General features: G+C 34.8%; 1 protein-coding gene across 1 annotated transcript; it reads left to right on the top strand.

The window, feature by feature from the left end:
* Positions 1-14652: 14652 nt before the first annotated feature.
* Positions 14653-15438, top strand: LOC124542792. Its single transcript, XM_047120680.1, has one exon. It carries the CDS (start codon positions 14653-14655, stop codon positions 15436-15438), a length of 786 nt encoding a protein of 261 aa, XP_046976636.1.
* The last annotated feature ends 802 nt before the right edge of the window (positions 15439-16240 follow it).

The following is a 16240-nucleotide window of genomic DNA, read 5'->3' on the forward strand; positions in this document are numbered from 1 at the left end:
TGTATTTTATTGCAATCGAATGATGATAACATATCAGGATAGTGTGCAGGAATACTCTGAGCATTAATATGAATAACATTAAAATATTTCAGACAGTCTGGGAATAAAGAATTTATAGTTTCACCGAGCGAAGGGATACTATGAAAGCTATCATTACTGCTCAATCCATCAGAAGAAAGAGAAAGAAAAGTTTCGTCCAAATCGTCATTGTTTCTAGACATTTTTAAATTAAATATTCAGCAAATAAAATAAGTAAAAATATAAAGATAAATATATAAAATATACATATATGTAAAATAATAATAATATATATTAATTTTATCATTACAAAATAAAAATAGGTTAATGAATAACTATACGTTAATTAATTTCTTAAGAACACTCAACCGCCAGTTGCCTAGGAATAATCACTTAAACACAAACATAACAAAATAGAAACAATAATAACATTAAACACTAACATTAACAAAAAAAATCATATATTTACCAGGCAGCCATAAAAACAATTTTTAGTAAAAAGGAGTATTATTATATTATACCTATATTTATCTATTATCTATCTATATCGAATATGAAAATGAAATAGAGACGATCTTTATAAATGCCTAGTATAGAACTAAAAACTAACCACCCAAAGCAAGAAAACTATGGCGCCTGATTGACAAACGTCAGAATAACGTTAACTTTTAATTAAATAGATTCGTAAATAGTTTTACACAACACAAAAATGAAATCGAAAGCAGGTAGACAGAGAAATAATTTTAAAATTATAAAAAAAACAAACAATAATAAGAAGGAAGACAAATATAAAATAACTATTTCTTAACTACGCACTTTGACCTCTGCAATACAACTTTATCGCTAGTGTTTGCGATGGGAATTTTTTGGACTGGGGACTTACAAGTTGAAATCGAGTCAAGATCAGATAAACATTCGGCACGATGTCTAGATCCATCTGGGGCGATAATGTGTATCACACTGTCTCGTGTCCAACACTTGTTGATGCCGAACCGCTTCCTGGCCTCCAAAAACACATTGTGTCGGCTTTTCGTCAAGAACTCTGACTCTGTGACACCGGTGCCCTTCAACTTCGTTTTGGCGAACCAGACCTTATCCCTAATAGCAGTCTCGGTAAATTTGACCACTATAGGCTTAGAATTTAGCATTAGTAATGCTAAATTCTAAGCCGTAGAATTTAGAATTATAATTATAGAATAAACTAAATTATAATAATAGAATAAATATATTATAATAATAGAATAAGAATAAGAATAAAATATATTATAATAATAGAATAAACTAAATTAATATATCCTGCCTGGAAGTCAACAGGTATTAATTCCACGCTTTTTTATCATCTACAAAATCTTGTATCGAATAATACGCCTTTTTCACCAATGTATTTTTATAAACGATTTGAATTTACGAGACGGCAAAGTTAAAAATGTCTGTGGAATTTTATTATAGAAATGGATACCTTGCCCCAAGAAAGATTTATTGACTTTGAGGAGTCGGAAACTTGGCGTTATAAGCTTATCCTTACTTCTAGTGCATATACAATGATTATCACTGATTTTATCAAAGTGATCAATGTTACTGTGAATATACATGATATTGTTGTAAATATATTGCGACGCAACAGTGAGTATTCCTACTCTGTTAAAAACATCCCGAAGATACTCTAGATCTTGGAGCTAGAGACTCTCTAGCTCCAAGATAGACACCGACTCCAAATATACCAATAACTACATTATATAATCGTAAATCGACTTTTAAGTAGTTTAATATTTTTCATTTCATTTTACTTAGGAGGACTCTAAAAAATATGTTGAATACGCAATTTTTTTTATTACTTTTTAGTACATATTCATTTGTTTTAAAATAGTGTTTTGTTTGAAGTCGGTTTTTCTTTTTGTTAAAATTTATATTTATTTTTTGATTTTAAGTGAAGCTGATGTTGACTAATTATTTTTTCTTAATATGGATAGAGATAGATTAAGCGTTCCGTTTATATGAGTCAGAAACTACTTCGAGGACAATTTCAAAGGAAACTTGCGAATAAAGTAAAAATGGACTTTCGAAAATGCGGCTTTAATACGTCATGCGGCGTAAACTACAAGGATACCAAAGGATCCCAAGAAATGTAATCGACCTCAGCAAAAAAACTTTGAAAAAGAGCTAATATATGTCGTACATCATATGACATCACATCACATACACAAAATTTGATTAAAGATAGTAAGAAATTCTGCCCCATATCGCGCACCCTAACTGTGAGCCGTATAGGAGTTCCATCACTACATAGTATAAAACAAAGTCGCTTTCTCTGTCCCTATATCTTTAAATCTACGCAACGAATTTTGGTGCGGTTTTTTTTTAATAGATAGTGTGATTCTAGGGGAAGGTTTGTATAAATAATACATGAACAATATAGTAAAGAAACACTGATAATTTTAGAAGTTTGCGATGTGATGTCGTATATAAACAAATTCTGTTGTATATTTAGTATCAGTATTGCACCCGTGCGAAGCCGGGGTGGGTAGCTAGTTGATTATAATATTCGACTATGATAATTACATAAACATAACCACATTACGTAAGGTGACTCAAATATCCAAATAACCTATAAATAAAAGATTCGACCGAGTATCGCTAACGTGCTCCTCAGAATTGTTCCGTTCCCTTCCGTTCCGTTACTTTGTCATGGATCCTGTGCTCAGAACCTTACCAAACTTTCACCAAATTACCCTTGAAGTATATATTTTATAATAAAAAAAGAATTATCAAAATTGGTTAACGTGATTTTCAGTTATTCACCTATTTGTCGCGCATATACATAATGCAAATTTAAGACTTATGTCGTTTTCACATGGATACCATCATCGGAAAAAAAAATTAAAAAAATGGGACCCCACGGGAAGCACTACCTTTCAAACAAAAAAAAAAATTATCAAAATCAGTCCACCCAGTGAAAAGTTATGAGGTAACAACAAACATAAAAAAAAAAATACAGACGAATTGATAACCTCCTCCTTTTTGAAGTCGGTTGAAAACTTGCTGGATTCTTTGCAAAGTGCTCGAAACGTCGGGATGTTTAAAAATAATTAATATACGCGATTCATCCGTTATAATTAGTTTTATTTAAATGTGTAATAATCGCGAAAATTTAAGACAACATTATGGATTCTTTGACTTAAGTATGAAGCAATGAGATCAAGAGCTTTACCTTTAACGCCGTAATATTTGAGCTTATAAAGAAGCGTCTCGTGTTCTACACAATCTAATGCTTTAGATAAATCACAGAATACTCCAATAGCATTCTGTGATTTCTCCCAAGCATCGTAAATATGCTTAAGAAGCGCAATTCCCGCATCAGTTGTTGATCGTCCTCTTGTAAAACCAAATTGCTTACTATGAACAATGGTATTTGTACCAAAATGGATAAGAAGTTGATTTAAAATATTTTTTTCGAAAATTTTACTTAAAGATGGGAGTATTGAAAAAGGCCTGTAATTACTGGGATCGCTCCTATTTCCATTCTTAAAAAGTGGTAAGACTTTACTACATTTTAACAAGTTAGGAAAAGAACCCGTGTCCAAACTCTTGTTAAAAATTACTGCTATATACGGAGCAATATCGTGTATGATGTTATTTATGAATTTTACCGAAATGCCCCATACGTCGTTAGTTTTTTTAATATTGAGTGTTTTAAATACTTTCATAACATCTATTGCAGAAACTGTTTCAAAAGAAAAATCAATAACGCATTTAGAAACATGTTTGTTTAATAATCTAGCTGCAACTAATGTACATGATTTTAAATGAGATATTATTTTATTAGGTATGTTATCAAAAAATATTTCAAATAAATTTGCAGTTTCCAATTCAGAAATTGTGTATTTACTGCCTGTGTTTAATTTGATTGGTATACTTTCCTTTTTAGGTTTTCCACTAACACTTCCAATAATGTCCCAAGTGGCCTTTATTCTATTATCGGAAGTCAAAATTTTGTTCTTTATGTATAAAGACTTAGCATAAATACATACTGTTTTAAATATTTTGGAATATTTATTGACATATCCTAGAAAGGCTTCGTTTTGATATCACTGCTTCATACCATATAGGTCGTATAATATATTTCTGCTTTTATATATACCAATAGTAGCCCAGTCACTAAACTTCAATTTTGTATTATTACAAAATGATTTTCCTCGTTGGGTATGTTGTCTCCGCCTCTTTTCCTTTTTCAGTTTTTTAATTTTTGTCATTATTTCTTCACTAGTGAATGGTTGGACTTTTATCATATCTGCAGGCTCTGGAAGCTTTTCATAGCAATTGGTACTAATAGATCTATCTTCGTACAAATTCTCGAAGAATTTTGGTGCAGTTTTTACTAGGTCACTTCTTGTTTGATGATTCTGTGCCGTATTTTGTGAATTCAATGTCGGAATCCATGTTTTTTCGGTTCTTAACTCTTTATATGCTCTGTTTGTACTTCCTGTTTTTGTTAAGTGTTTTTCAATTATGTTTAATCTGTAGTTTTCATAATCCCTTTTAAGTAGTTTGCTTGAAGTTTTGTATAACTTTGAGAGTTCTTTTTTATCATTTTTATCTTTTGAAGGTTTATATTGTAGAGCAGTTCGTCTTTTAATATGCGTTAAGGTTTCCACTGATATTATTTCTTTCTTTGCTTTGATGGACATCGAGCTCTTTAAGCTTTCTTGAATGGCGGACTCTATTTTGAAGTAATACGTCTCTATGTCGTCATTGTCTTTCCAGCACATACAATTTAGTTCCTTGCACAAAGTAGATATGTATATTTCTTGTGATTTTTTACTTGATAGGTTGGGTATGGGTGGATTGAACTTATTTCTGGTTTTCTTTTGTTTGATTAGTGTTATTGTTCCCCTCAGGAGTCTGCGGTCGCTAGGAAAATACATTTTGTTTATAATTTTAATGTTCGTGAAGAGATTAGGTTTGTTGCTCAGAATGTAGTAATTGAATTGAATTTGAATGTAATTTGGTCCTTATGTTTTTGGTCTGGTGCTATCCACGTCCATAAGTTTTTTTATGTTTTTCTTGAATATTGCTTTAATTATGGTTAATTTATTTTTTAAAGCGTATTGGACAAGTTTTCCTCCCCTTGGGTTCCTGTTTCTATAACAGTAAGGTCCTATTATACTTTCCTCAGGTTTCCCCATACCAATTTTTGCATTCAGATCTCCTAGTAGTATGATAGCCCTACCTACTGCTAGGTTCTGGGCGTTCTCTATCTGTTCGTAAAAACTATCGACCTCTTCCTCAGTTGCTTCAGAAGTGGGGGCGTAAACCTGGATAATTGTAAGTTTTATTATTCGAATTTTAGATTTAGCAAACATACTCTTCCCTATGTAATTTTCAATATTGTTTCTTAACTTTTTCTTAATCAGGAAACAAACTCCATGAATCCCTTTCGACTCTCCGGTGTGACAGAAAATGTGATCCTCATCTTCTATAATATTATTACCTTCTCTCCTTACTTCCGCGAGGCCTATAATGTCATATTTGATTTTTTCCAATGCGTATTTTAGCAATAACATTCTTTGTGGTGATAGTAGAGATTTAACATTGTATGTGCAAATATAGAGTTTTTGACATATTGGAGGGTTATTGTCTAAATCTCTCGCGGTGACAAGCCGTGTTGGGAGATTGAGGTTGAGAGGGGCGGACGTTTGTTGCTAATTAGTAGTTTGTTTCGCTTGTATCGTGGGGGGCAGAGTTTTCTGAGGTGGCGTGAATGTAGGTTTTTTTATAATGTAGTTGTTTATATTGTTAGTTTTATTTATTTTAGTGGGTTGTTTTTTAGTCTGGATTTCGGTAACCGTAGAATTGGTGGTTTGCTCGGGGGATTCTGATAGGCTTCTCTTTTTTTTGTTATGTATTGTTGTGTGTTCTTTTTGCTTATTTTCTTTGTTCAGAATTACCAGTTTATCATATTTTATTATCGCTTTTACACCTTTTTCTCTTGCCTTTTCTACTTCACATTGAAGTTCTTTTCTTTTTGGAGGACGTCTTGTGGGAAGTCTTCCTTGATGTAATAAGACGTACTACCAAAGTGCATTTTATTTTTTAATATTTCTATTTTTATGCCCATAGTCGACAGAGTGATTACAATAGGCCTGACTTTGTTGCCTTTTCTTCCGAGTCTTCTCACGTTTTCGATATTGTGTTTCTCGCATTTTATTTTTAATATCTTGTTAATAATATTCAGGACTTTTGCAAATCATGGTAGCTAGCTTCTTCCTCCTCGACCCCAAAAAGTATTAAATTCTTTCTCCTCGTGTATCGCTCAAAACGGTCAAGTGCCCGTTTTTGTGTTTCTAATTTATGCTCTAGTTGATCGTTTTTGATTTCTAGATTAGTAAATTTCTCATTAATATTATCAATAATGGTGTTTTTAAGCTCTTCTTTCATGGCTATCATTTCTTGTTTATTTTTCCACACTTCGTCTTGCATATTGCGTCATTTATACATATTGTGAGTAATTCAGGTGGCTCAGTAGATTTAGTTCCCGACACTTGTCCTTCTTCTTCTATTCCTGTTTCTCGTAAACGACAAAGTGCTAATGATTCTATTAATTCCGACTCCAACATAAAGAAAACGGTAATTCATCCCACAACCGCAACTCCCACCATTTAAACGATCTACACCCATCTTTCCTACTCTGAAGGCCTTAAAAGTTATTTAGACAGTGACAAAGACCCTTTCATTGTTCAAGTGTCCCGGGAAGTCTCTGATACTGCTTCAGGAACTACTATACGGGCTATCTAATTTGGGCAATTTCTACATACTCACAAAATTGGTGGCATTATTAATGATGGTCTTAAAAATGTAGGACGCAATAAAATATATCTGTTGAGTTTAACGAGCTGAGATGGCCCAGTGGTTAGAACGCGTGCATCTTAACCGATGATTGCGGGTTCAAACCCAGGCGAGCACCGCTGATTCATGTGCTTAATTTGTCTTTATAATTCATCTCGTGCTCAGCGGTGAAGGAAAACATCGTGAGGAAACCTGCATGTGACAAATTTCATAGAAATTCTGCCACATGTGTATTCCACCAACCCGCATTGGAACAGCGTGGTGGAATATGTTCCAAACCTTCTCCTCAAAGGGAGAGGAGGCCTTTAGCCCAGCAGTGGGAATTTACAGGCTGTTACTTACTTACTTACTTTTGAGTTTTCAACAAGCAAGGCAGCAAACTCCTTTCTAGCAAACCCTGTTATTGAAATGTGTAAATATAAAGCTATTGTACCGACGTTCAATATTACTAGAATGGGTTTGATTAAGGGTATTCCCATGGACTGGACAATGGATGAAATAGCAACGTCACTCGAACTTCCCTCTGGATGTGGTGAAGTTTTAAAAATCAGACGCCTTAACGGGAAAACTTTTACCGATGGTGTTATCACATGGGTCCCAACCCAATCTGTGGTTATCACATTTAGGGGGCAAATGCTTCCCAATAAAGTGTTTTCCTATCATACTTTCCCACCTGTAGAAATGTATCAAATCAAAATCAAATCAAAATATACTTTATTTGTGTAATACTCCAAGCCAAATCCTTTATTAAAATATAAATTAAAGCATGTTAATTGGTCTGCATATGCTGAATCTGTTGACGACATGATTGACTCCCTCTTTGTGTCGCAAGACTATCGAAATGTAATCCTTTGCTACGACCTTTTCGTTAATGGTTTTTAACTGCGCTGATCTCCATTTTCCATAAAAAACACATCTCAAAAAATCATTTGTTTTCCACCCCCTGGTGGGATGAGGAATGCAAACGATTAACTGAACAGAGACTAGAGGCTGAAGAAGCATACACTATGTATATGTCTATGGATAATTTTTACAAGTATCAGAGAATCGACGGCAAATTAAACCGACTGATTTCTAAAAAGAAAAAAGTCAGTTGGATTCAATTTTGTGAATCCCTGAGCCCTCGTTCCTCCTCCTCTGCAGTCTGGTCCCAACTTAAAAAAATCCGCCGTTTCCTTAACTCTGACAATCCTACCTCAAATACTCCTTCTGAGTGGCTTAACAATTTTGCTGAGAAGCTTGCCCCCCCCCCCCCCCTTTGTCCCATATGAGGACAGTTTTCTAATTTCTACGCCAGCATCTACTTTGGATGAAATGGATGCCCCCTTTTCTTTTTCCGAACTTCAATGTGCATTAAATGGTTTATCCGATTCCATACCTGGGGAAGATGGCGTTCCTTACTCTTTTATTTCCAAATTAAATGATAAAGCTAAACATTGTTTTTTTAAATATTATTAACTCGGTCTTTATCAAAGGAATCATCCCGCAATCTTGGAAGTCACAAATTGTTATTCCCATTCTTAAAACAATCAGACATTCGAATTGCCTTCGCTAAAGGAGAGTACCTTGTGGGAATCTTTATTTATTTTTATTTATTTAATACTTTATTGCACACACAATGAAAGGACATACAAATAAAGAGAACAATTACAACAAAGAAAAGAAAATAAGAGCGTGCAAAGGCGGTCTTATTGCTAAAGCAATCTCTAACAGACAACCTTTGGTGAAAGGATTTGCAGAAGCAGAAGCAGGATAGTGCAAAAAATAAAAATATAATAATATTCATGATAAACGAAAATAATGACTTATAATATACATACTAATATAAAATATATATAACCTACATACGTTACATATAAATATATGTATATGTATATACTTACATATATAGATACATAAAAAATAAATATAAATACACACATATAACATCCTTATATATAATACATATTCAATAAACGTACATACATTACTTATTGTAAGGAAAGATAGTGAGTTTTCACACGACGTTTAAATATATAAATAGAATTTGAGCGACGGATTTCCGGGGGAAGCATATTTCATAGCTTCACAGCTTTAACAGTAAAAGATTCACTGTAAAAGCGAGTATGAGCTGTTGGCATCTTTAAGCGATTGTCACTTCGTGACCGCAGATCAAGATGACAATCAGAGTCAGTGCCTAAAAAAGAGAAACGAGTTTTTAAGTATTTAGGAGATAGAGGATTATAAAGGATAGAATAGAGAAGGGAGAGTATATGCAAGTTGCGGCGATGTCTAATTGTAAGCCACTTCAGTTGGTTACGGTATTCGCTGACGTGATCGAATTTACGTAGCGCAAAAATAAATTTGATACAGACGTTTTGTAATCGTTCAAGCTTGTTTAGCTGTTCTTCTGTTAGGTCTGTATAACTACAGTCAGCGTAGTCCAGTATTGGGAGCAGTAGTGATTGAGCCAGGCAAATTTTTGTTTTAACCGGTAATAGGTGCTTCAGACGTTTGAAAGAGCTAATAGTGGCAAAAATCTTTCTACTTACTTCAGCAACTTGCACGGACCAGGAGAGGTTAGTATCTATAAGGAGACCAAGGTTTTTTACATGGGAACAGAGGGTTAAGGAAACATTGTCGTAAAGAATAGCGGGTAATTTGCTATAATTAAGTTTGGAGAGTTGTAAGGTGCTACCAATTATAATGGCTTGGGACTTGGCAGGATTAAGATAGAGTCCATACGCCTTGCACCAATTGCAGATGTTAAGCAGGTCCTGATTGAGTCTTGCGATAGCATCATCAATATCGTGTGCTGTACAAGTAACATAGACCTGCAGATCGTCGGCAAAGAGATGGAAAGACGATGAAAGGATTTTTGGAATGGTATTAATGAAAATAGAAAAAAGGAGAGGTGAAAGGACACTACCTTGCGGTACACCAGCTGTGAGAGGGAGATAGGAAGAAGAGAGGCTGTTAATGTGTACACTTTGCCGACGACCAAACAAGTAACTACGAAACCAGTCAGTTACGTCCGTAGCAACATTGATGGACTGGAGGACAGCCAACAGGAGCTCGAAATCAACCGCATTGAATGCATTGCTAAAGTCCAGCAATGTGAGGATGCTCAACTGCTTGTTGTCCATATTGGAACGTAAGTCATCACATACTTTTACCAGAGCGGTAACTGTGCTGTGGCCCATACGAAAGCCAGATTGATATTCGGAGAGGATGTTGTACATTAAAACGTAGTCGTTTAGCTGGCGGTGCACAATACGTTCCAATACTTTCGACAAGAAGGGAAGGATCGATATAGGACGATAATGAGAAAAGGATACTGGATTTTTATTTTTAGGAATTGGAAGGATGTGAGCAATACGCCATGCTCTTGGGAACTGACCAGAAGAGAGGGAGGAGTTAAAGATGTGAGATATGACAGGTAAGATTTGATCAAGTATTAGGAGAAGCATTCTGCGGTTGATTCCGTCACTACCCATTGCGTTAGACCTGATAGCCAGAATATGAGCCCTAATATCACTTAGCGCCATTGGTGAAAACTGGAAAGGAGGGTTGTTAGGAGTAGGTAGAGAGCGAAGAATACTAAGCGTTTTTATTTTTTCCTTGATATCCATAGGGACAGTAGTAGCAAAAAATCCGTTCAGAGCATTAAGATCAAGGTTTGGATTGACAGGGCAAGCTTGGCGTCCGATACCGAGCGACTGTAGAAATTTCCATGTCTGAGAAGAATTACTGTTCTTAATTGTACTGTGAATGTAACGTCGTTGAGCATCTCGACAAACCCTGCTGCAACGGTTACGCAAGCGCTTGTATTTAATTAAATTTTCAGTGCTGGGGTTATGTTTATATTTAAATTTGGCTCTATTACGCTTAGTCATTAACGTTCTAATTTCACTGGTTAACCAAGGAGCAGGAAGATTTTTCAATTTGATGGGACGTAAAGGAGCGTATTTATCAAAAAGTTGAGTTAGGAGCGAATTAAAGATATCTAACTTGTCATCAGTCGTTTCAGCTCTAAATACAGAATCCCAGTCAATTTGGCTAAGCTCACTCATAAACGCATCATTGTTAAAATCCTTAAAACTGCGACGCATTACCACAGTAGGCCTAATCTTAGGAGGTCGAATTTTATATGATAAATATATTAGATCATGGTAAGAAAAGGCCTCTGCGGGAAATTGTCCATGACATTCTACATGCTCCAAGGATGCAACAATACTAAGATCCAACTGAGATGGTGAACAGCCGGGAAAATAATGAGTTGCTTTCGAAGGGAGAACGTTAAGATTAGAGCTGCTGACAATATTTAACAAACGTTTTGCACGTGCCTCATTTTTAATGAGACATGTGTTAAAGTCACCCATAATAATTGAATGTTCTATATTAGCCGTATGAAGCTCCAATAATTGTTCGAAGGAATTAAAGTAATCAATGTGAAGAGACGGACAGTAAAAAACACCTAATAGTAACTTAACACGGCCAAATAGAACTTCAATAAAGATGTGCTCTGCAGATTCAGAATATTGCGGGTCAGACATATCAAGTATTGTAAAAGGAATATGGTTTCGGATATAAATTGCCACGCCTCCACCTCCCTTACCCACTCGATCATTTCGAATGAGATGAAAGTTGGGTAAAGAGAAGCAGGAAGAAGGCAAGGAGGGTTTGAGGAAAGTCTCGGAAACAAGGATAGCATGTATGTTGGAGTTGTCAAAAGAGGATATAAGGTCGGAATAATGAGCAGGGATGCTTTGAGCGTTTATGTGAACTACATTAAAGTTTTTAGGAATAGAAGAGAAGGCATTATCAAGTGACAAGGAGAGAGGAGAATAAGAACTGTGAAAACTATCATCCGTGGAAAAAGCTGTGGTGAAACTATTGCTGTCGTCGTCTGAAAAAATATTACATTCAATATCATCGATACTCATAATTGTATACTATAAAATATGCGAATAAATATATAACAATAAGATATAGTAAAAGACAAAATAAAATACTAACAATAAATGAAAAAAAAAAAAAAATAGTAATAATATGAATACACAAAGTCCTTTCACCCACCAGAATCATGAGAGAGATCACTCGAGATAATTGTTAAAATATACATAAAACAGAAGGTTAAGCGAGAAAGACATACGAGCATAATAGACACAATAAGCAAAATAACCATCTAATAATAATAAGTTAAGAGAGTAAGACATACGAGCATATTAAAAACAATATGCAAGCTAACTATCTAATAATAAAAATAAAAATAAAGTAATATCTAATAATAAAGAGAGAAAAGCAGTGGCAGTACTAAAAGCAGTACCAAAAGCACTTACATTTAAAATATACTTAAAGTCTAAAACAAAATAAAACTATTTTAACAAGAAAAATAAATAAATAAAGAATCAAAAATATAACTACCACAACAGGCAGAAAAACAAGTTTCACCTTAGCATACAGAAGCCAAGGAAAAAAAAACAAAAGTGACAAACAAAAGTTTAAAAAAAAAAAAAAATTTAGATTAAAAAAAAATAAAAACAATATAATATACAAGACGTAAACAAGTAGATATCCATCAATAATTAAGTGCATTTAATTTTATTGATAGTGTAAAACTGACTTAATACACAGTTATAGTCTATGGTCAGCAGATGTTGTCTGTGACATTAGTCGACTTTGACAATGTCAACTGACATATTGTCACGCACAAATCACAATTGTTTATTAAAGACATATATATATAAGATAAGGTGAAGTTAGTAAAATTATGCTACTAATAAAAAGTGAGAAGTGGGTATATAATACAAAAAAACTACAACGTAATAGTAAAAGCGAAAACAACGTATATGTTACATGCATTTAGGCATATAAAAGGAAAATTATTATTAAGAGAAGCTAGAAACAAAAATTACTTAACCAGCACATACAATTACTTTTTAACTACTCTTTTGGGTCTAATATAAGAAGATTTACCTTCCTTATGCACGGGTATATTAGCAGAGGTTGTTGCACTAGCACCAGTAACGTAGTTTGTTGAAGGAATTTGACCGGATGAAGATGGCAAAGAATTTAACTCGGTTAAAGTAGTAATCCTATTATGAGCACCATCAGAGCCCATAACAATCACATACCCATTCCTTGTCCAGCATTTATCGACACCAAATCGCTGTCGTGCAGCTGTAAAGACGCCGTGCCGGTCCTTGGTCAGGAATTCTGACAAAGTTATGCCGGAGTTCTTAAGACCGGTTTTTGCATACCAGATCTTGTTTCTGAGTCCAAGATCGCGAAACTTTATAAGAATAGCCCGAGGCTTGTTAGTTTTAGTCCGCCCCAGACGGTGACAACGGCTAATGCTTTCCGTCTTTAAGTCTGAGATCTTAAGACGTTCCGAGAGAGCTTCAACAACAACTGAGGCAACCTTTTCATTCTTGCTCTCTTGTATGCCATGAACCAAGAGGATTTTTCTTCGAGTCCTCATCTCCAATTCTTCTTGTTTACAAGCCAAAAGTCCGAGTTGAGCTTGAAGACCTTCCAGAGCACTCATTACGAAGGTTCGGAATACATTGAATTGAGCAGCGATGTTGGATGTGGGACTTGAAGCTGGGTTAGCAGAAGCTTGGAGACTCCTTTGAAAATCAGCCATTTTTGTGTCAAAATGTTCTCTTAGTTCACATATAGTGACTTTAAGTGCATCCATTATAAATAGTGAATAAAAATATTTTGCTCACTGTGTGTGGATTTTCTTATAAGGAATTAAAGCTGGTAGGTTGAAGGACTTTTAGATCAATTCCATATATATTATATAGTCATAAATTTATTTGAAATTAATAAAAAATGCAAGAGCATAAAATAATGTGTGTTTACTATTTAAGCACCTACCCGCGAAAAAAGTCTTTCTTGATTCTGCATATGATAATGTCCTTCTTCCGTTGCTCAGGTAGAAAATGCAACAGCTGAGTATTCCACTTGCAGATCAATAACGGTTAGACACCAACATCTCTCACTTCCCCCCAGATTCGTCTGGAAAGGTCTTCCTCAAGGCTCAGTTCTCAGTCCTCTGCTTTATAGCATATACACTCATGACCTCGATTTGTCTGTTAACAACTTTTGTAATATCCTCCAGTATGCTGATGACATAGTTTTATATTATAGATCCAGTTCCGTTGAAAATTTAATAATTCGATTAACTCTGCTTTGCATTACATATCCCAATGACTCTGTGACCATGGCTTGTCGCTGTCGATAGCCAAAAGTCAAGCAATGATTTTTACAAAAAAAAGACGTATCTGTAGACGTACCTGCCTTTGATCTGTTTTATGAGGGTCAATACATTAACTTTGTAGACAACACTAAATTTCTTGGTATAATCCTCGATTACAAACTGAACGGAATTTCACACTCTGATTACATAGCCAAAAAATGTGAAAAATCAATTAATGCCCTTAGAGCAGTGTCTGGAGTCTGGTGGGGAGCTCACCCTTATACATTAAAATTGATCTATAACGCAATAGTTCGTAGCCATTTGGACTATGGACTGTTCGTTCTAGATCCTTTTACTAAATCAACTTCAGAAAAATTAAATTAAACTATATTCATGTGGGTAGGCGCGATAGAGTACACATTAAAAATAGTCTCGTTTTCAAATAATATTTAATATTTCATTCACTAGTTTAATAATAAATAAAATGTACCTGTGAGTTCAAATATCCACCGGCTTCAACTTTAAATAATTGTTTTAACACATTTCTAAATAACTTATATTAAATATTTGCCACATCACTACCACTAAGTTTTGGAACAAGTATAATGGATCAGCTCCAGAAATCGATTGAGCAGCTAGCTACCATGTTCACAGCTCAAATGAATGAGTTCCAGAGGGAAGTTCGGCCATCTATTCCTGTAGCTAGTCCGTCATCTAATATGAATGCGCAATTTAGTGCATTCAGAACTTTTGTGATAACGGCGCTGGAGAACTTGCAGGTGCAGCTTCAGATTCTCTCCAGGCAGCAAGAGGACATGAAAGTTCGATTCAGAAGGAACATCTTGTTTTTTCACGGTGTGCCCCAGGTCAACAATGAAGATCCAGCTGAGATTGTGTGCAAGATATTGAATGAGCGGCTATCCTTGGCAGAAGTCACAGTAAGCAATATTAAAAGGTGCCATCGCTTGGGTCGTTCAAATAATAATGACAAGCATCGTGCCATCTGCGTTAAATTCTTTAATCAGGGGCTCCGCAACAAGATATGGTACGGCAAATCCAAATTAAAGGGCAGCGGTATTACATTATCCGAATTTCTGACGAAGGGCCGGCATGAAGCATTTGTTGCGGCACGTAAACGGTTCGGGGTATCGCGCAGCTGGACGAAAGACGGCTGTGTTGTTGTGGTCTGTTCTGACGGTAAGCACCATCGTGTCGTCACAGTGGCTGAAGTCAACGCTATTCCGGAGGTGGTTGGCAGCGTCAACAGTGCAGGTAACGCCGTGGCAGTCGAACCGGCATCCTTCACGCAAGTGAGAGTACGGAAGCAGACCTCGTTGGCTTCGACTACCCCGAAACCAAGTGTTAGGCCCAGAAAGCCCTACAGAAAATAGTTACATTTAACCTTTCACTTGTGTAATCTTTGTTATAAGTCTTATATTGATTAACTTCCTAGCTATGAATGTTATAACAGTATATCAATCCTTCGTTTTACTTTACTTTTTAAAAATCAACACTGTGACTATATCACTAAGGTTGATGTTTGATTATTTGCAATAGTAATCGCATTATCAACGAGCGACGCGGGTTCACTTTTACACGTCTTATTTGCAACTGTTTATCTAATATTTCTAATTACCGCCGCAGGCCTCGTAGATATATTGCTTTGTTTAATTGTAATGTTATTTTTACTTAGCTAAGGATTTAATATTATCATATGTTGAACTTTGTTGATTATACTTCAATTTTATTTTAGTTTTACCTTTTTTTGTTTATCAATTATTTCTTAAGATATGTTCTAACTAAACTAATAAGGAACAACAACACCATTTGATTCATTTTTAATTGTTATTCTTGATTTTTTTTCTTTTTTACTTTTACAACTTTTATTTTGTAAACAATTATTTTTGAACTACGTTTTGTTATACTTTTGGTCTCTTTCATGCTGCCGGTGGATATCGGGCACAGTTACAGTAAATTAAGTAAACTAGTTTTACGTTTAAGTTAATTTTAAAATTATTATTATTATTATTATTAATTATTATATTTAATTACTCTAACTTTTATTTATTTATTTTATTGTTATATATTTATAATTACAATGTCTTCAAATTGTAGTATTCTTAGTGATACTTTTCTGTCGGTATCTTCGGGTGATGAGTCATTGAGTGACTTAAGTCTTCAAAGTGCTATTTC

The sequence above is a fragment of the Vanessa cardui genome, chromosome W, assembly GCF_905220365.1.
Source record: "Vanessa cardui chromosome W, ilVanCard2.1, whole genome shotgun sequence".
Taxonomy (NCBI): Eukaryota; Metazoa; Arthropoda; class Insecta; order Lepidoptera; family Nymphalidae; genus Vanessa; species Vanessa cardui.